General features: G+C 36.1%; 1 protein-coding gene across 7 annotated transcripts in view; it reads right to left on the reverse strand.

Moving 5' to 3' along the window:
* LOC121061714 (zinc finger protein basonuclin-2) overlaps positions 1-22,657 on the reverse strand; it is a 324,255-nt gene that overhangs the window by 218,077 nt on the left and 83,521 nt on the right. For 3 of the 7 annotated variants that reach the window (XM_040540977.1, XM_040540974.1, XM_040540978.1), the window contains one exon: positions 6,025-6,225. In XM_040540977.1, the coding sequence (XP_040396911.1) occupies positions 6,025-6,225 (201 nt within the window). Of the gene's footprint in view, positions 1-6,024; positions 6,226-6,362; positions 6,685-6,950; positions 6,985-9,158; positions 9,238-22,657 lie in introns of those variants that run through there. The other 4 variants (XM_040540976.1, XM_040540975.1, XM_040540979.1 and 1 more) reach the window with 4 other exon arrangements.

A 22,657-nucleotide genomic window follows, 5' to 3' on the forward strand; every position in this document is an offset into this window, starting at 1 on the left:
CACAAGCACAAGCACTATTGTTTCAGAAAAATAACTGAGTAAAGAAAGCTATACACAGCATATATTTTGAGCATTTCTAGTAAAAAGTAAAAGCTCTTTAAAGCTTTTGTTTCTGATTGTACTTTATGTACGGCAGTTCTGTATCAGTGAACAGAGTGTTCCTTTGCAATCAGCGCAGTGTCACAATGACCTGGCAAATGTGAATGCTTTCACTATCACTACAGTCCTTGCAATCTTGCCTCAGCTGTGACCCATTCACTTTTGCCCCAACTTCACTAAGATGCCTTACTCAGCATCTAATTAGTTAGGGAAGATTTGCCTTGGCTCTTAACCCTGACATAAGAGCAGGAGACTCTGCTGCTGTTATATACCAAATCTGTTCTGTCACTACATTAATCAAATCCCCATAAAACTATACATGAATAAGTAACTACTAAAATACAAAGTAAAAAAAAAAAAAAAAAGTAGAAAAACTATACTTTTAAAAATGCTAAGCACTGGTGCTTATTGCACAATATATTTGAGCATGTGCTTCAATATAAGCTTCAATGCTTCATGCAGATTTTAGTTTTGTGCCCGTATGTCTGAAAGTTAAGCAAAGATCTGACAGTGTTCTTAGCACATCATCAACTAAAATATACAGTGGAACAAATATGTTCAAACACTATGTAATACATGCAAGATTAATGTATAGAGACAGAAATGGGAAATATTTTCTGTGTCTTAGTTCTCCTGCAAACACTGAACACAGTACGAGAAGCAATTGAGAGGTCTTTTTTCTTTTAACCATGTATCATACATATAGCCATGTATCTGTCACTGCATGTTCCTGTATCTAGTGCTATATACCATACAAAACATCCTCGGCTTTTGTCATGTACAATATTTTCTAATGCCTTTATTCTGAGGTGCATCAGAAACAGTACAAAAAATTCTTGATGCAAATACTATTAATTTGCTAACAGGAAATGAACCATTACACTACTAAACAATGCTTTGCCAAATACCCATCAAACTTAAAGTAGCTACCTGAAATAAGACCATGTAACCTGATAAAGCTTCTGAATTCATACTAGCACATGAACTTATACGTGGTTATGAACAACAACAAAAAATACTGAGATCGGCTTATCTTTAAAATGGTGTGATGAAATATATATATATATATATATATATATTAAATAAGCAGATTATGTTAGTTGATGACTACCGACAATTGTGGTTGTTAACTACCATAAACGACAAAATGAATTTTACCAATGTTAAACTTCCTCCCAAAATGTTCACAATAAATCAATGTATGGAACTACAGCCTGCTGTGTGTTTTGTTTGATCTCTTTTTGCATGTCCACCTATATTAAAATAATAGTTATATGCTACAGTAAAGCAGTTAATTACTTAATAAATGGTAAAATTGCATACAACCTTTATAACCATCAACCCAGGAACATTTAAAAAGCTTTCACCTTCAGTCCGTTAGACATTACACTACGCTCCTATTTTTAAATAGTGGTTCAATAAACAGTTTATGTGCCTATGTCTACATCAATGTTAGGAACTATCAGATTGTAGAATACAAGCATAGCTCAAAACAGGCAGTGCACATTGTATACAATTTAATATTTCCAGCAACATTAATGTATACTCCACTTATTGTAAATATTATTTAGATTTCATTGGAATAAGCATGCATTTATGCAAAGAAGAAAAGTTGAATTTGCTGTACCATATCTCTCACGAACAGATGCGTCTATATTAATATACATCATTGATTTAATTTTTAGTTTTCTTGGTTTCCCCCTCACCTATCTAGAAGTGATTTCTCTGGTGATAACTAACACATCATGCTAATGAGAGAATCTAATGTACAATAGAGAAATGTCACTACTAATAATATTTGCATGAAGTTAAATAAAGCAACTGTAAGAGAATGTCAGACAGTTGTTCTTTAATAAGATACAGTTACACAATGAAATTATGTTGTTAATTTTGTTACATCATTGAGTGAATCCTAAATTACTATATAATGATGCACAGATCCATTTATAATTCTGATATACTGCTTTTTCACTCTCACACTAAAAAAAAAACCAAACAACACTTCTGGAAAGGCTATTACCTTTTTATCTGAAATGGATTAAACATACTTCTTTCTTAACAAAAATGTACATGGCTCTGGCATTTTGTGTCACTGTGGGTTACAGCCATTTCTCCTATGGTCGCATTTCTGAAATGACTTTAAAACTATTTTAGAACATTACAGCCCTTAAGGTAACTGGAAGAAGAAAAGTGACATTTTTTGTTCTGACAAACACACAAAACATTTATGAAAGCAGAAAATCATAAAAGCCTGCCTTTTTTTTTGTTTGCCCTTTTTTTTTTTTTTTTTTTTTTCAATCAATCCAGTCCAGGCCTTCTTTTCTGCTGTTAACAACTCCTTGCCAGAACTAGTATGGGCAGTGGGTGCCCTGGACTTTACCAGATGAGCATGGAAGAGAAGCCAAGGTTTTCTGCTCATTCTCGACCTGTCACTGATCAAAGTGACCCAAAGAAGCATTCCTTTTTAAAAGTTAAGATTTATGCCCTTTGAGGTTATCAGACATTCTTCTGTATACAGAATGTGATAACCCCTTCCAAGTGAACCACACACTTTTATATTGAAAAAAGATGCATAGGCAAAACAATGCAGTCAAGTGGCCATGTCATAAACTTCTGACAGGTAATTTAGGAGACTATTCCTCTTCTCCTATCACTCCAGCAAAATCTAAATTTGCTCTGGAATGTGGAGATGCCGTTTTCTTGCACCCCCATTCTCTTAAGAAAAGAATCCAAAAATAAATGCTATCATACTTGCTATTAATATCCCGGACCTTTACAATAAATCCTAAATTTTCTAAGACACGCACACTTCCTTGTCAAGATGAAGTAGGTTCCTTTTATTCTGAAAAAAGTTATTCATTCCTATAGTATGCAAATAGCTGTGCAGCGTGAATTGAGAGGTAAGAGGAGGGAGTGATCGCATGGTTTTGTTTTGTTCTAAATCATTTTTCTTGCCATGCTCCAATCTTTGTACTAAAAACCTGCCTGAGATTAAATTACAACTCCAAGGAAAATTGATGGGGCTCGAGGTTTGTTTGCTTCTAAAAAAACATGTAGAAAGCCAGCATTATACTTAGAACTTTAAAAAAGAAATCTCTCTAGCATTACTATGTGTAGCTGGAAAAGTTTCATTAAACAGTTCTTTCAAACCGTGCCAAACTTTGCTTGCAAGTTATGTACATTTAATAACATCATGTTATTTTTAATCATGAAAACAATTTTTCTTAAAACATAGGAAAAATTTAAAAAATACTTACATTTCCAGAAGATGGATTGAAAATAATTAATTAGCAAATAGATGAAAATAGGCAACAGAAATCAATACTCAAAATTTTAGTGAGTTAGAAAGAAACGTTGGCACTTAGACACAAATTTGCAGCTGCACTTGCACATAGTCTGTGCTTATTGCCTGTGTGAGCTAGTAGGTTATAACAGCCTTCACAAATCAGAAATATAAGACAAAATATTACCCTTAAAGAGGAGAGAAATGCATACAGCAAAATAACTTACCCTCCTCTTAAGAGCATGATGAAAGCATATTTGGACTGAATATGTTTAGCACATGATAAACAAACAAACAAAATATGACAAGGAGATTAACACAGTACGCAAACACATTAAGTACAGACTTTTAAGAAATAAATCTGTTCGACATTACCACCTTTGCAGTGCTACTGTGTATTCCAGTGGACGGATACACACTGATGCAGCACCTACCACACGTTTAGTCATTTAGTACATTACTTCTCCTCTTTCATACAGAATACAGGATGACCATGCATGTTCAGTATTGTACAAAATCCAGTTAAATCTGAAGAATTAGCACATTTAAAATATTATTTCAAAGAAGGGAAAAAACCAAGCAACCTAGCTTACATGCATAAATGTTTAGCTTGGTCTAATGAGCTAGTTGTCTGACACCCACACCCCCCCCCCAACATATAGTGATGCTCTTTATTTAGTTTTGTTTCCTTTCTTTGTCAGTGTTGAACATTTTCTAGTATTCCAGGGACCACAGAGGCTAAATCAGTTGAAAAAGGTCTAATACTAAAGAAGCAATCTAATACTATCTATGTGGTTCAATTGTCATTTATCAATTGATCGTTATCTGGATCTAGTTTTGTTAACTCTTTTGTGGCTGAAATGGAAAGAATCTTTTCTCCACCCCAAAAAAATTACCTCACTTCTTACTAAAAGAATACAGGAGGTAATTTGAATAACTGTTTTCCATGCTGTTGCTCAATATCAATATAACCAAATACGTTATGTATCACAGGCATGTGTACAGCTGATAAACCTTGTAAGCAGTGCAGTAGCAGTTCAAACTTCCTAGTGCCAAGCAGTGTTTTTGAAATGTGCACCTCTACCAGGAAATGAACTTTTTTACTTTCAAGAATGGGAAATTGAACAGAGTTGCTTATTTGCCTTACGTTGATTACATTCTATACCAGCATACTGTATCAGCAGTAATCAGGGTCCCTCTACAGGATATATCAAAATATTTCCTATTCAAATGCCTTTATCCTGTCCTGAGCTATACTGCTTAAATTGTCTTCCACAGACAACCGCTATTGGTTATTAACTATCTGCTTTGGAGCCTTTCTTGGCTTTAAAGGGTTTCGGTCTTTTTTTTTTTTTTGTATTGTTTTATTTTTTGTTTTTAAATTAAGTAACTGTTTTATGGCCAGCATTCAGGCATGCTTTGTTACTGTAAACTATAAAAGCCTAATTACTTTCTCTCTTTTCTTACAGTAGAACGCCTCTCAGGTAACTGAGTTCATTCATCTTATGTCCAACATTAAATAAAAGTCTAATATAAATATACAAATCATTTACTAACTCCTCTTTTGGCTAAAACAATATTTCATTTATTATCAGTCAGTGTCAGACCATAATTGGAAACTAGTTTTCAGACAGGCAAAACGTCCCCTGGTAGGGAGTCACCCTGTTAAAAACCTTCAGGTTGAACTTCCCTCCCCTGCTTGAGCCCCATCCAAGCTGAAAGTTTCTCCCTCGTTTTCTTTTTTTTTTCCCTCGTTTTTTTTTTTTTTTTCTTCCCCTGCTTCACCCAGAAGAGCCAAGCAATTGTGCAAGATTAGCTATAACACACAGGGCGCGTATCACCAAGTGCATGGTACAGAGACACTGGCTCCTGTGATTAATTATCAGTTATTACTGGCCTTGCAGTAACATTTTAGCTTTCCCGTCAGAACCAGCATACCAAGCTGCCTTAAACGCGGCCCCCAGTGAAGGAGCAGCTCTCGGGAGGACGCCAAGGCACAGCTCCACAGAAAGGGGGAGAGAGGGAGAGGGAGAGGGAGCGGGCGGGAGCGGGAGAGGGACCCGGCGACTGGAACTGTCTCCACCAGCGACCCTCCGCGCCGTGCTGGCAGCGGCTCCAGCAGAACTGCTCTCCACTCCTGAGCCCTGAATAAAAAACTGTGCTCTGCCACATGAAGTCAATTACGCTGCTCTGAGGGGCCCCCTAAATTTAGTATCAGTTTGATTTGGGGGCTTATGTACTCAGGAAGAAAGAAAGGAGTTTTGCTGGGATAGCAGATACTTTTATTTATGGGACGGAGGGGGAGAGCGAGGGGGGGAAAAGGACTGAAACAAAACAAAAGCAAACAAAGAAAGAAAAACAGTCTTACTTATGAGCAAAGCCCTATTTGGAAACTTTAAAACAAACGCTTTGCTTTTACTTAAAGCTTTAATATTTTTCCCTCTTTTAAAAAGGAGCCCTTAGGGAAGCAGTGAAGTAACCATGCACATTCCAATGACATAGTTATGACAGTTCAGAGGCTAACTATGTAGTGATGAATGAAACAAAAATGAAATGTGGAAAGAAAAAGAAAAAGAAAAAAAAAGGGGGGGGAGAGAAGAGCACAAAAATGCCATGTTTTAAAATAAATGAAAGTAACATACCTGTTGGGACATTCTGAACAGGAGGTTAGTGTCAGTGTTCTGCCATGTCCCCATGAAACCAGAGTCGGTCGCTGCCGTTCTTGTTCCGAACTGCATGGAGTTGTCAGTGCAGGAGTCTCTTAAAGTCAAGTCTCTTGCCCTCTTTCGCTCTCTGTGTCTCTGTGTGTGTCTGTCTCTCACATCCACTTCTGCCTCTTCTGACTGAAAAGTGAAGGTGGATTTTTTGAGCCTCTTGGCAGCCAGTAGCAGGAGTGTAGTGTAGTTAAGAAGCTAGCTGCACTGTGCGTTTCATTTGGGAAGGGGGGATTCAGGGTAGAGGGTCAGAGCTTCTTTCGCACCTTCAGCACAGATACCCCTATCATTTATGCATAGATTGTGACTCCCCAAGCTCGCCTTTGCTCAGTTTAACAGCTGCCTGTCAGGTGTGCATGCAGCACTAAGGAGACCCAACCATCAGCTTCAAACTCTCAGCCACTGGATGTCATTGGATAGCAGAGCAAAGAGTCAACTGCACTGCTCCACTGTCAGGCACCAAATGACATCCTGCACTAACCCTTCAGTCTACAGATACACAGATACACACACACGCACATTCTCTCTAAGTAGCAGAATGATCAGAGTGAATTGGGAGAAAGAAAAGGCTGTGGCCCTTTCCCTGTCTTTTTCTGTTTTTCCTCAACAATGCTGTCAAGTACAGCATGTAGTATCTGACACTTGCCTACCACACAGGATTAGCAAACCTTTTTAAAAAAAAAAAAAGAAAGAAAGAAAAAAAAAAATAAGGAAAAAGCAAGCAAGCAATTACTCTTAAATACAGTCAATATTCACTTAGAAGTAAAGCATAAAAGTTGGCCTGGTTATTTTCTAAATATTAGTCAGACAAGAATTGTGGGATAGTCTGTTCCTATCCCAAATAAAACTCTTACCAAAGAGGGGAAAAAAGACATGATCCAGCTCCTTCTGAAATAAAACCAGAAAGTCACATGCACATTTCATCTCTCACACCCCTCTTTCCCTTGCCCACTGCTAAGTGTATTAAGCAGCATCTCGAGCAAGAAAGAATGGAAAAATGAAATAGCTTGCTCTTTCTTCCCCTCCCCCAAAAGATCAAAAGTAGTGTGGGGTTTTTTTTTGCATTTTTTTTTAAAGTAGCTGGTTGAAGCAGATACAATACACCTTTCAAATCGTAAAGAACAAAGAAATGAATCACAGCGGAAAAGAAGCCAGTCCCACACAGTTAAAAAGTAATGCAGAAGAAACAATGTTTTTCCTTTAGAATTTTTCTTCTGTACTTAAGGTACATTATTATATACCAGGATAAATAATACTACTACAAAACTGCTTTTAATTACAATAGCCCTTATTAAGTGAATCTTATTCGAAAAATTATCTTACTTCATCCTTTATATACAGACGAGAAATCATAACTCTGCAAACAAAATTCATGCAGTCTCATAAAAAATGGTCAGAGTATTAAAAAAAAAAAAAAAGCCATCCTTTCCAACATAAGGAACATTCATCTTCTAATAAAATCTACAAATTTAGGAGGACAAATGTACCACTCACTGCTTTTTTCTTAACTCAGGAATAACAATAAACCTCACTCTCTGAAACAACAAAAGAAACAGAAGAGAGCTTCAGTGGCAGCTCTGTGTCATTAGTGTGCAATGAGAAAAGATGAGAAGATGTACACTATGTTGACACAAATGTGCCTTCCCCTCTAGACCCTACATCTCTTGAAAGCTTTTCTGTTAAACTTTCCTCCAGTTCAGCACCATTAAGTACAAAAAAAAAAAAAAAGTCTCAAAAGCAGCAAATTCAATAACCAAGAAGAAACAAGCAAGAACCCCAAGAACTGTTGCCTTAAAATATATTAAGTCCACCTGTGGTCAATAAAATTATTCTCTGCTGGGGAGGGGAGAATGACACTTAGGAGTCAATTGTGCCAACAGTGGCTGTACCTTTACAGCTAGCTATTAGCCCCTTAAACTCCCTCTAAAATTTGCCAGCCTCTTCATTTCTGAAGTGGCACTCAGTGCCTCAGTCAAGCTGCATGCTCAGCTCCTGACCTTCCCACTAATGGCTGTTATTTGTGGGAGGCTTAAGGACACTGTCAATAGCAAGCTTCCTCCTCTCTTCTCCTTTCTGCATCTCTCGTGTGCTCTCGCTCGCTGTCTTTCTCTCCACCTCTTACCCCCCCCCCCCCCCCCCCCCCCATTCTTATTCCTGTCCTGCAGTCCTCTCCTCTCCCAGAGCATAAAAAAAAAAGCACCCACACACACACATGCATGCACACACGCACACGTGCGCACGCGTACACACACACACACAAAATCAACTGGCATGCAGCAGCAAGCACCTGCAGTAATAGACTCTTTTATTAAAACTGTTATTCTGCAAGACTTGAAATTCCCGGTGGACCGGGCCATGTCAAAGCCGATATAATTAACTAGAGGCTCAGCAACGGATCAATTACCAGACAAGCAAGTGATAGTGAAATCAATGAAAGATCATCAGCCACATTATCAGTGTTGCAACTCATTAGGGTAAAACTGAGAAATGTGCTCAAAGCGAACCCAAGCAAGGTGGCATTACAAAACAAAGGGCTAATTTGGAGACCCTGCTGTGAACAATCTGTAACAGAATTAGCCTTTTTTTCCCCTAAACTGCAGAGCTCTGTAACTAAATGTGACAGACTGAGAGAAGCAGTTTATTAAGACACCAACTCCAAGTTTATTTAGTTCATAAACTCTCTCCTAGAAAATCAATACAGTCTGTACAGGGTTATTAGGCTGACTAGCTAATACATCCAAATCTGGTCTTTCCAAGCAGAAATCTTGGCTGGAATGCTACAACCTTACAAGAAATCTAAGCACATTCAGATCACTGTATCAAAGCAGAGCTACCATTTAATTGTCAAATGCGTGACTTCTACATCACAGCCTAAGAACATTTTAAAGAAAGAGGTATTTCCCCCCTGTTAACTAACATGACAAGAGAAAAGAAACAAAATCTAGTCTGCCAGTTTGCCAGTTCCAGTCCAGCTCAGGACATCCTTAAATTTACGGTGCCTACAAAGCATCTAGTTTAGCGCAATAATGCCAGCACATAAAACCAAGAAAACAAATACTTACTGAATTTCAAACAGGGACATGAAAAGTAGTAGTCACTAAGGAGGTAAAAGTAATCACTGCAGGAAAAATATGACAGAAGTACACCTCCTACAGCAGTAGATTAAGCCTCCTCTAACTGTACAGCAATATGGGGAAAAAGAAGAAAAAAGGAAAACAAAAAGAAACAAAACGGACAGAAAATTTAAGAAAAATTGTAATAATCAGAATCCAAACTCAGAACCCACTGCTTTCCTTTGTAATCTATAGCCCTCTGCTTATTGTTATAATTCCTTTGGAGGCAGAAATATTCTTCGAATCAGCTGTGGGAAGCACAGGAACTACTTGTGAGTACACAAGTTTGGCACAAACTGAGTAGAACAGAATTTTCTCTCTCCCTCTTGGTTAACTCATATGAGAATCAGAAACAAGGTAAGGGCTCTAACAGCATTTAAAACAAATCTGTTTAAAAGCATTAAAGAAAATCTCATTTTCAATAGATTTTTAATCAGGAATGTGTTCTGCAAGTATTTTACTGCTATCCAATGGCATTTGTGCTGAAAGATAAAAGGATCCATGAAATTATTTTACGTTTTCAGCTCATGGGAATACCCGGCTGCTGAATAGAAGAGGTGGCTACAGAATCCAGGTTCTAATGGAAGTTAAAACACAGTGCAGTTGCAGTTATCTAGTTGTGTTTTTGAGAATTTTAGCTGTTCCGTAAACTGTATGTAATATTAAGATTTTTTATTTTCTTTCCTTTTTAAACTAATACCTATTATTTACTGTCAATGACAATTACATTACAGGTGTGGTTTTGTGGATTTTTTAGAATGTAACTTTGTTGATTTCATCTCTCCTCTTAAAACTAGCAATACAGAAATGCACAAAGGCGATGGGAAAGGTGATTACAGAAAGTCCAGGTAATTCCAACAGGAAAACCTATTCTGAAGAATGTGTTAAATAATGTAAATGCATTATATTTTTTTTCTAAATTCCATCATTATGTTCCTTTAAGTGTTAATTAGTTCAGTCAAAGGGTTAATACAAATAGTTCAAAATGACTAAACATTGAAAAAATATTCTCTTTTAGTTCCAGTTATTCTGTATTATTAATTAAGCTGTTAAAACATGCAACAGTTACTATCTTTTTAATGTTCAATAATATGTAAACTCTTTAAAGAGATTTTTGTTCCACGTCTCTGCTTTAGATATTAATCAAGAAAATAATTACAGAGGAATTTAGGAAAAAAAAATCTACATGCATATAACTATGTACTGTACATGTACGTTCAACAAGGTCCAATTAGTTGGAAAGAATTTGCATTTCAGTTAGTATGAGCTAACAAGACTGTAGGGAGACAATGCAATTCTACTAGCAGGGCAAGAAAGAATGGTGTTTTCCTGTAAGCATTAATTCCCATAACTGATAATTTTAAAATGTTACTGATCTTTACAGTATTTGTTTTTCTAACATCTAGGAGTTCAGTATAAATGTTTATATTAACTGTACATGCAGCAGTGTCCCCCAGACTACTCCTGGGGGAAAAAAAAAAAAAAAAAAGAAAAAAAAAAGATAAAAACTGTGAGCCCAGATTTATTTATTATTTCTGTCGACTTATAATTTAAATTTCTTTTTAATGATAACTGTAAATTGATTATTTTAAAGGACTTCCCCTTATATTTGGTGTTCATTCCAAGTATTTATTAAAGGTACTGGGAAAAGATTCAGAAGATCTTTACGTCTTTTCATGCAAATGTTACAGTTTTCAACTGTAAAGATGTATGTACGCTGTACACAATAGGTGACCTCATATCTGTATACACAGTTTTCCTAAATCTCTGTACCCTCGACTCACTTACTGTGTAGTACCTGTAATTCCTAGAGTTCATTTTGCTGCAGATGTTAACAGTTTCTGTAATTTGTAATGACAGTAAACTGGCCTTTGCTCTTCCCTTATTCACTATTCATTTCTAGGCTGGGTTAAGCAGATAGCTGGGTTAAAGATCAGTGGTTTTTCATGTGACACACTCTGGTATTCATCTAATAGCTCGTCAGGACAAAACTGTTCCTGTTCTTACCAAAATAATGAAAATGGTCCTCCACATCGCATGACAATCAGCCCTTGCTTGTGTTGAAATAACCAAGCTTATATAATTGAGTTGTTTTAAAGGCATTTTGTAATGGAATATTTGATACTGCTTCAAAAAAAGTATATAATTCACCAAGTAAGAGTGTGTTCTTCTCTCTACTTGTCTTTACAACATGTGAGCAGAGACCGTAACAATCATGCTTCCACTTTATCCATAGATAGCAACAAAGTTGTGAATTTTGTCCTATCAGAAATATAATCTCATACTTGAAAATTATGCAAAGCAGTCATGATGGTCACATTCAGAGAGGTGGTGATTCTACTGTGGAAATGTCATTCTTTATCATCCCCTTCTCCCTAAGAATTACGTAAGGGACTTGCTCTGCAACATCTGTTAGACTCTATGAAATGTTAACAGATGTCTAAAATGAAAAAAAGGGGGTGGAGGGGGGAGAATTAATAAAGGAAACCTCCTCTGAACAGATAATCCACCCAAATTTCCATATCCTAAAGAAAAAAAAAATTGGCAGCACTGTATTTTCTCTGAAACCTGTCATCCTTACTTTGTAAAACATTTTTTGTATAAGTTTTAATAGGTAACTTCTGACTTTTAACCAAAATGTATAGGACTAACTGATTATGTCATCTTGCAACAATGAGACTAAATACTTTTTAGCCCCCTGTGTTCCAAATGTCCTTGCTGAATCCTTCTTCTCTCTCTTATCAACAGTATTGTGCATTTAGGAGTCTGTTTTTCACTTTGATGTGCATGCCGAATTCACACAGGTTCTAGAAGTGCCAAATCTATTTTTTAATCTAATTTTTAGGAAGAATCTTCAGGTCAAGTGTCCTGTATCCACACCTTCAGATAACCAAAGCACAGCAGAACTTTTCACTATCAGCAAAGTTTTTATTTGTATTTACAAATTGTATTTAAATCACATTTTCAAACCTTGCCTGCTCTAAGTTAGTCATTTGTACTTTTTTTTTTTTTTTTTTTTTTGGTCAGATATTTGATTTCTTTCATATCACACATCATGATGTGTGACATGACGGGACTTTTATCCTCAATGAAGACTTTTGATTTTAAGCCTAAAATTGTACATTCCTGTTACGAAAGCTTCAGTTCCCAGCAAGCTGTCACACTGTAACCGATCCTAATCACATCCTTGCCAAACTAGGTATCAGCAACCCATACCACAAAAGCCTTACACAGACTGCTCTGTGTGACAGAACACTAGCAAGAATAAAGGTGAAAACTGTGACCTGCAGATAAAAATCATTAGGATTTTGGTCACTCAGCCATTATGTTTTAACAAGTTACAGAAACAATAGAATAATCAAATATAGAAAAAGTAAGCATAGAGACAAGTCAATGCCATCCATCTATGCTATCCTGAAGTATTTAACATGATCACAGTGTGAATGTTGGCATCAGTGCACAGTTCCAGGTTTGGGGGATGAACATGGAGGATATTACACAAATTAAGGTTCTTATCAGCAGTAGGCATTGAACAATATATACTTCTGTTTTGTTGTTTTGGTTTGTTGTATGGTTTTAGTTTGTTATTTAAACAAACCAATATGGTCACCTGAAACTCCTTTAAGGGGAAATTACATCTATATTTCTTGACCTGCCTTGTAAGAGAGCAATGTTAACTTTACAAATTTTCCAGTTCAACAACAGAGTACACAAATGAAGCTGAGAGAACCAAAGAATAATGATTACAATGGGTATACATACATAAATGACAAAATGCATGTGAAATGGAGGGACTAGATAGTTATAAAAACAAGTAACAATGAAAACCTTGTAAAAACACACAATCTAAAACCAACTAATAGATTTTTTTTGATTGTACCCATCAAATTTTCTAAGTAACTACTTGCTTTTTCAAATGTATTCTACACATCAGCATGGCATTTAGCTAGTAACAACCACCATACAAATTTGGATAATATACTAAACTAAAAAGTTCATGCTCTTCTTGGGAGGGTTTTACATGCCTACTGAAAATGTGTTCAAAACCCCTTAATTTGCAGGTAGGTAATCAGGGTGGCTTGTAGCGGTTTCACATCCAGTCTCCATATCTGTGTTTGCATCAGTGTTTCTTTTGACTTAAAACAAAAACAACCTATCTATTCTGACTGAATTCTTTATACCAAAATGTAAAATATCACCATGTTAAGGTATTAGATTCTGATTCAAAGCTCAGCAGATACAGCAAGTTCCAGATTACTCCAAGAAACTTTGATTAGAGATTAGACTGTGTATCTAATGAAATGTCTGTACGGTCCAACCCTGAAATAATAATAGTATGATTCAAGCATTCTGTTATGATTTACAAGGAATTAAAAAGGTTAGGGGGTACCTGACATGCCATATAATAAAGGAAGATGCATAATATAAAGACAAATGTATTTCATTTTTAAAATAAAGTATTCCAAAATCAGTTGTGTCTGCTGAGAGATGTTTATGATTCAACAGAAATAGTTGAAAGCTCACAGCAACTGCTAAACTAACACCACAACAACCAAAATTAGGTAAGTAACTGAAAAAGAGAATTCAAATACTTTAATCTAAAAAAAACAACACACCTGTACATCCATGGATTATCACCATACTATTATACAGGTGTACTACCATATTACCACATCTTTCAGCTATTGATTATCTGGGGTTAAGCTTGGTTTTTATTTTTAACATATTATTAAATTTAGCAAGTTTTGCTGTTGATTTCTGAAAAAATATCCTAAAATTTTGAAAACTGTCTGCTGAACAGTAGTTTTGTACAAGACTTTTACAAAGCAATTCATCTTCTGGTAGTTAATTTCATTATTCTCATCCTTTTAGTAAACTGTCTATATAACAAGCAATGCCTTTGGATCCCACAACAGCCTAAAGGGTTTAAGTCTAGGCTAGCTAATCCTATGATCTAATTATTTGATAATATAATATATTGTGCCAAATACTGGTAACAATTATTTGGTGTCTAAAACATAAGTCTGTCATAATTAAATATGTAAACTGACCTAAAAATCTATTATTATTTTTTTTTAATAGAACAGCTGAATTTTAGATGGCTGAAAAGACACTTCATGCACAAATGCAAGACTGAATTAAGAGCAGCTATGTTTTTCTAATTACTGACTCACTCACAGCACACAGAATTGCCTGAACTGCCCAGTGTCCTACTAGCTCTCTGGACAATTAGCAAAAGCTGCATTAGCAAGATCTCTGCAGTCTCTGTCTCACTTCTCTCTAGAGGACAGGGGAAATGATGAGCTCCATCACCTGGCCAGCAGCAGAAGCAGCGGCCACAAAGTCACCTCAGGGACTTGGACGAAGATTCATCTGCAGCCTTGGCAGCAACTGAAGTATGCCTTACTAACAGACAGTCACACGACCACACACTGGCACAAAGTCCTTTCATTAAGAGCTGTTGTCTAAGTGACCTGTCACAGAGTTTCATAAAGCAGCATTAATACTGTGGGCCAAAACGAGATTGATCTTTGAGCTTCGTGGTCTCCTGTTGACAACAGTGCATTATAAAACCAATACTAAATACTTTATAAACAGGTCTCCCTCCAGTGTATTAGAGGAACAGTGCATATTTCATGCCCTATAGTTAGGTAGCCACATATCCATCAGACAATTAAATAATTTATAAGATACTCAGAAGTGCAATAAGACTCAATAAACTTTTAAATACTTACAAGCTACCATTTTGTTTGAAAACATACAAAAGATAAGATATCTGCTCACCTGCTGAGTACAGAGCATCAGTAAAATTTAATTTTTACAACAACTTTTCAACTGAAATACTCTTATTCCACACAAACAAATCTGGCTCTCCACTCACTTTAAAAAAAAAGTACATTTCTCACTTTAAAAAATTTGTCACAAATATTTACTACATTACATTTGTTATTTTATAATTCAGCTTCCTCTGCTTGGCATCATGCTTCTTTTCTGTCCTTTTGTATGCTCTGGCCAACATGGCTGCAAGAATCTTCTCTGCAATGCCTGCCATCTGGAACCACCCTGCTGCATTTCTCTCCCTCATTCTCCATCTATTTTCAGCCTTCATCTGGAAACAATATGTCTCTGTTCTCATGACTATGTCTCTTAACTTCTAGTAAAAATAAAAAAAAATAATAATAATAAAAAACTTTTTAATTTTATTAACTCTGCACAGTGTTTTGGAGATAAAGTTTGTGTGAAAGATACTATACAAAGACATTTCTTTATTAAATCACAAGATTGCAGGGACAGGGCTTATGATAAAAAGTGAACTAAAAATACTTCCTTTTCTTTTAAATTTAATATGCAAGAGTTTGGTTGAATTTTTTAGCAAGTGACTTCAGCTTAAAATGAAAAAAAATATTCTTAATATTAGGAATTCATTCACACTTTCAGGAATATAAATAATGAGTTGGTCTGGTTTTCAAAAGTTGTGGAAAACATGCCGTTCTTAAAGACATTGACATCTGAGAATGTTCAGCACATTTGGAAAACAATCAGGATATATGCTTCTCTTTTCTACCCCATGGAGAAGGTGTTCCCTGTGTTGCTCCCATAGTGGATAAAGAGACATTAACTGCCTATAAACACTGAAAGCACTTTTCTATGATATCTGCATATGGTTTATGCCAGCAAGGTAGGACAAATGAACAGGTTGAGCTCCTACAAAATTAAGACGGTACAGGACAAATAAGCTTGTTATTTCTTTGTTTCATCTTCAAAACACCAAAATGATGTTTATGGAGAGTCTAAAATTCTCATTTATAAAAAATATCTGAATCTCTGTTAAAATGAAACTCTTAACAAGAATTTCATATTGTTTCCGCCCTTCTGAGCTGGATGTCTTTAATATTTTTTTTTTTTGTAACTCTCCTTAAAAACTGAAATTTCTACTCTGGGAGTAGTTCCCAAACCACCACAGGCGTGGACCTTTGTGTAGTATTGCGGATGCCATGGTTTCACAGACAAGCCACATTAATACAGGATAGCAAGCATCTGGAACCCACAGTTGTGTGCGCTCCAGCCCCAAAGCACCCACAAGTCTATGCCAATTTAAACCCCTATTCCCAGCCCACAAATGAACCACACTGGTTTTCTTTAGGAGCCAGACCTAAAATTGAAGGTTTTCTCCATTCACACAATTGAAGAAAGAGACTGAAAATTGGGGGGAAAGGGGCAAACATGCTCTAAAGGAAAGTTCCTACCTTGACTTTCACACACTGCCTACTTTGGGTGCACTGACTCACAAGGACCTTAAAAGTGCTATTTATAAACATTTTGTTTTTACACTAATTGCAACAGACTTACAAGGCTGACACCAAGGAAGCATCTACAAGTCTATTTGTTATGGATAGGCCATGGATGGGGGTCAGGGGTTGTTGAAGGATGGGAGAAAATGGGAGTCAAGGGTGTTTCAGATAATACTGTTGTTACTTATGCCCTTATATGTAGGATGCTCCTCTTTGGCCTGCATCTATAAAGCATGAAGACATTTTTTGCCATCATTCTGCTACACCTTCACCACACCTTCACATAACACATACACAGGTGCACATACACCTTCAAGACTATCAGAAGCTTTATTAGATATACGATGGATACGTATTAGCACATCCCCCCATCTACTAAAATATCTCCCTTCCTTTTAAGGACAATTGTTAGACCCCTCTGAAGCCAGACAAGGAAAAGCAGGTACTTCCAAGATACTTTGACCTGAAAGATTTAAGATCTCTCACTCTGTAGTAATGGATCCTAGAACAAAAGACTCTGTCTGTTTTTGCTTTTTGTCCCTGGGATGTGGATGTTTCAGCCTTTTATTTGTACTACATACAAATCAGGAGCTGCAGCTTTTGGACGCAAGCATTTTACCACTTGAGATTAAATTATTTTTCTTACTGCTTTTAATCTGAAAACAGGACTTGCAAGAAGTTGTGTAGTACATGAATGTCCCTTTAAAAACTTGCTAATTTTTCAAGAGAATTCTTTCTTCTTTGTGCCAAATACATCTAGGAAACCTAGGCAAAGTCCAATCACAGCAAGGAGCAATAGTTCCCTAAACAGCATGGTTACTTGGAAAATGTGAAGAAAGGACACTAAATCAACTGATTTCTCCAACAGATGGGTGAAGGGAGGTGAAGAAAGCCTGCCCTCAAAGAGCATTCACCTTCATTTATTCATACGTTCTGAGGGAGGAGGAAGACACAGGGCAAGGAAATGCTACAGAATGGCTGAACACCAGTGATACCCACCAACCTCCCTCAGGATGATAGCAGTTAAACCCGCTCTCCCTCCCCTCCCCAACATCAGTCTGACTGTTTCAGTTTCCACTGAGATTAGCAAAGCTGAGCAAACCATTACAAGCATTAGTTTAAGTTTAAACAGCTGTTGTATGCTAAAGACAGAAGTACACAGACAGCCATTAACTGTGCAGGATAATTGTAGTATGGTACCCATCAATTCTCCTTCATCCAGCTCACTTCCACGATACCTGTGATCAGGTTAAAAGTCAATCATAACAACAACAACAACAAAAACACTTTAGGAAACTAAAGGATATTTGTAAGTAGGAAATAACCTGGGAGAATTTTGGTGGTCAATGCTTTTTTTTTGTCCAAAGCTTTTAAAAAAAAGCTTTTGAAATTTTGACTGCTGATGGGCTACCGATAATCATTTCTAAAAAGGTAATACCCAGATCAACAAGTTTAAAGCAGCACAAAAGCATACCACCCTCCACTCTGATATTAAAACAATAAACTAAAGCAAAACCTGATGACTATGGATTTTCAACCTACTAAAATATATTTTTTTGTCTCACTGAAGTTGTCTTAGGAGCAAAAACATAGCATCTTAAGTAAAACTGCACAAAAAGAAAGTATGACTTGTTTTGCTTAAAAGATGAAATTTGTCTTAGGAGCACATTCTGATGGAGTGAAAAATTCTGACTTAAAAATACAAAAAATTGCCTTTTTTCTCTTTTGCTAGAAGACTGATCCTCTAGGATTGACCCTTCTAAAAAAGAAAAATCTCAGTGAGTTTTAAATCAAAGAGACTAAAAGAGTAAAGCAGTGCAGAAATTTTAACAATGAAAACTTTTGCTATATTCCTACTCCTTCCTCACATTCAAGATTAATACAAGAAGAATTGAGAAAAAACTAAAAACCTGCCAAGCCAAGCAAAATCAGGGCACAAGCAGGCTTATTTGCTTTGCAGGTCACTTTTCAAAAGGAATACAGGATAAGCATCAATGTAAACACATGGAAGACTATATAATGTCATACACTTGACTTAACAGCTAACTGTACAAATGCAATTGAGGTGACAAGAACGCCCAGAAAGCATCAAAGAAAACATCATCTGTTTCCTGACAGATAATGTAAAATTCCTACAAAAAAAATGTGATCTTTTAAAAAATTATTTAAGAAATGAACCTTGAAATCACAATTTCTATATTGATGTGCATGTTCCTGCAATCACACTATCAAGTCCCTATCAAAGGGACTTTAGTTCCAATCACACTATCAAATCCCATACCTATACATGAAATGGGAATCTATTTCTGCACTTTTCTCAATCAGTGACTTACCATTACGTCTTATACCTGATTATTTTTTTGTGACTTTACTTAAGTTGACTTTTCTCCTTTTTATTTTTTTTCCCCTAACACACTCATGATTTCAGAAAGAGTAATTAAAATCCCCAGACATTCATTTAGAAATGCTATACTTCCCATCCTTTCTCTCTTTTTTTGACTGCTGTCATGACAGTTTTAGTTATTGCCATGAAGAGATCAAGCTCACAAAAATTAATAAAGTAATCTTTCAGTATCCTAACACATTGTGTTAAGCCCACTTGAGACTTAAAGTTTATTTCTGATCTTTGATAAAAAAGAAAGCATTGCTGCTTATCTGGCAAGTTGGGATCATATACTTGTGTACACATGCACAGCAGCTGATTTTCACAAGGTATGTAGCAACACATGCTTTGTTTTTCAGATCAGAACCAAACCCACAGAATCTTGCATCACTAATTTCTTGGCTATGCCATTGTTTTTTATAGTTAGAAGTTTATATTTCATACTTGCTCTTGAGTAGAAATCCCTTTAAGAAACTAAAATATTTTGAATTTTCACTAAAGACAACTTCTCTCAGGATTATTTACACAGGAATTGAAAGAGAGCTTCATTGCTGCTAGATGCACCCTATTTGTATTAAAAAAAGTCTAGAAGACTTAAAACCAAGCTCAGCCCATCTCCCTCCTCCAGCTGTGCTGGGTGCCGTACAAATAAAAGGAAGAGGGAGTTCCTGTGTAGAAAGGTTTATAGCCTGAATAATCAAGAGAGACAAAAGATAGAAGAAAGGAAGTATCTCATTTTGATTTTTACTATTGGGAAACTGATACATAGAGCTGGAATTTTAAAGAGTACTTCACACCCATAGTTCATGCCAAATTTTCAAAGAGCCAAGAATATCAGGTACCAGACTACAAATTTAAAAGAGAATTACTGGTGTGATGCTTCACCAGAACTTTAAAATGAACTAAATGTAGAGTTCATAGCTAGCCTGCAAATGAAACGATATTATTGAAAAAATATATAAAAGTTTTACAAAAACTGTAAAAATACTGTTGGTGTCCTCCCCTCTCCTGAGCGCACATATGTTTTTCAACCACCTCAGATACTAATTTCACTCACTGTCTCTTATGACTCACTAAATTCAAGACATGCACTTTCTATCACAACATAGAGACAGCAATTAGAAGCACACTGAAACTGCTGTCAGGTTGTCTTCCTAATCCTGAACGTGACTTGATCACTGCAGGTCAAGTGCATGATTTGATACTGATGCCTCCTTGGAGGACAAAGTCAATGGCTTTACAGTTTTGTTGCTGTTTGTTTCACACAGTAGCATCAAGATTCACTAATCCTGTAGCAAGTAAAACTTCAGAGACTGGCAAGTAAATAAAATAGGTGGAGGAAAAGCTTATATATAGCACTAGAAACTGCAAGTTGCAGTTCATTCACATAGCTGCCCACTTCTAAAAACAATTTTGGAGTACATTTCATTAGAATCTGAAATGCATGTTTCTAGTGATTTCAATATACATTTGATTTACAAATTCCAGTAAAAATGTGCCACAGCTGGCAGAATAAATTACTATAATAAATCATTATTAAATAACAGTAAATCTTTAGAATGGCATAATGTCTAATAAAAAATATGCATGCAAAAGTGAATATTTGTGGAGAAACATTCTTCATACAGTGGAAAATGAATTACAAAACTTACCATCCTGGTAGTACAGTATAATTCAACAAGTAAATGCAGGAATAAAATTCACATAAATAGTGCTTAATCTACTCCGATTTCATGTTAACAACTGCATCTGAACAAATTGCATGGTAAAGGGTGATGGTAAAAGCACTATATTTCAGGTCTTTTTTATGTTAAACGTTCACATTTCTGGTAGAAAACTCCTGCTCTTGCAATGTATCATCAGAGCAGAAAAATTACATTCCAAATACCAAGCAAACATTGCTAACTGTAGCACTGGATTTTTAGAAACATTTTCCAAGTTTCAGGTGTTTTTTACAGGAAAAAAAAAAATCGTTTCATCTTAACCTGTGTTCCTTCTGATGTGCAGCAGATGGACATTTACAGTAATCCATTACTGCAGAAATCAGCTGAAGAGCTATTTGCTTGTTCCAAAACTTCCCATGCCTTATTTAGCTCTTACAAGACTTCATTTGTCAAAGAGCAGACACAGTGCTGATGTCGCATCCAATGGCGCATTTCTATAGTCAAGATGAGCTGCAGCACAGCGACAGGCCCAAAAGTACCTCGCTGCAGAGTGTGATTGCTTCTACTGCCCCTTGGGATGGGTAAATTATTAACTGACACTTTCACAACTGAAGAACTGCCTAAGATAAACCCATTAAAACTGTTAGCCTACAGAACACTTCACACTCCTGGTTTGTTAAATCTTTGTCAAAGTCATCATTTGGCTGAGCTTTTTAAATATACATATGAGTCTATATAAAACCTATTTATAAAACTTTCAATCATGAAATGGAAGTTTCCTCTACCTTTTCTCGTCTCATTTTCTTTAGCTGAACGAAGTGAACCTTGCAGTTAGTGGAGAGACTGCTTACGAGTCAATTATAAAGTAGGAATGACAAAGACTTATCAAAGAGAGAAATACACTAAGCGCTGTGATTCACCTGATTAACTGAACTTACAAAATTCACTACAAAGACATGATAAATAGGTAATATAGGAAGACTGCACCACAACCAACAACCACGTACAAATTGGACACAGTAATACAATGTCAGCTTATGATGGTTGCTGGAAAATTTACCAGCTCAGACATAAAAATGTATTAACTTAAAAGAAGAATAAAAATGATTTTCATGAATATTTTAAAAAGTTTCTCAAATGAGGTGACAAACAAATTTTGTGAAGCTAAACTAAAAGTCCTTTGATTTTACATACACTTTTCTTCTTATCTTTATGAATGCTAAAGGGAAGCATGGCATTAACATTAAAATCTGAACTAGCTGACTCCTAAAAAAAAGACAGACTATTACAATTACTTCACTATCATTTGTAGTCTGGTCCAGATTTTACTTTTACCCAAGGAAGCCGACACAGAAGTAACATTTTGCATGCTGATGTATAATAGTACTTCCAGTATAAAATTTATTTATCCCCAATACATACTGTACACTCAACTACCATACTGCCCTACTACCTCAAAAATGAATTGATGAATCATATAGGAAGCAAAACTGTTTAACTAGCAAATTTCTGCTTCATTCACAGACAAAGTTGCCATGGGCGCTCCCTCTTAAGTGAGCACGGAAGAAAAGCCACACTATAACTCCAAATCCAACCACACTTGCCATAACATGATCATGAAACTGCATGCAATTAAAAGGGTTTGTAGACAGTAAGAACACGCCTGAACATTATGGGTATGCATGGAAGGAATGGAAAAAAAATTTAGTGAGGTACCTTTTGTAGTGGATTAAGCAGCAAACCAAGAAATAAACAGTGCTGCAGTCTAATCCAGACCAATTTAATGGCATATCATACAACCTTTCCACAGAGAAAAATACACAGTCTCTGCTACAGAGGTTCATTTCTGGGGAGCCTGATTTAATGTTCATAGGTACCGATTTGCTGTTCCAGTTGACTTCTGTCACAGCTGTGAATGGTTAGAGTAATCAGAGCCTGACAGGTCCTAAATCAGGAAACTAAATTTACAAGTCACTTCTGAGGATGTGACTTTAAACTGTATAAAGTGGGAGTTATGCTTCAGCTACCTAATAGGGATACAGCAAAGATTTACATTCAAAAATGACTTTATAAATGCAAATGACTTGTGCAAGTGACAAATATTATTTT

This window comes from Cygnus olor, chromosome Z (genome assembly GCF_009769625.2).
Source record: "Cygnus olor isolate bCygOlo1 chromosome Z, bCygOlo1.pri.v2, whole genome shotgun sequence".
In the NCBI taxonomy this organism is placed as follows: domain Eukaryota; kingdom Metazoa; phylum Chordata; class Aves; order Anseriformes; family Anatidae; genus Cygnus; species Cygnus olor.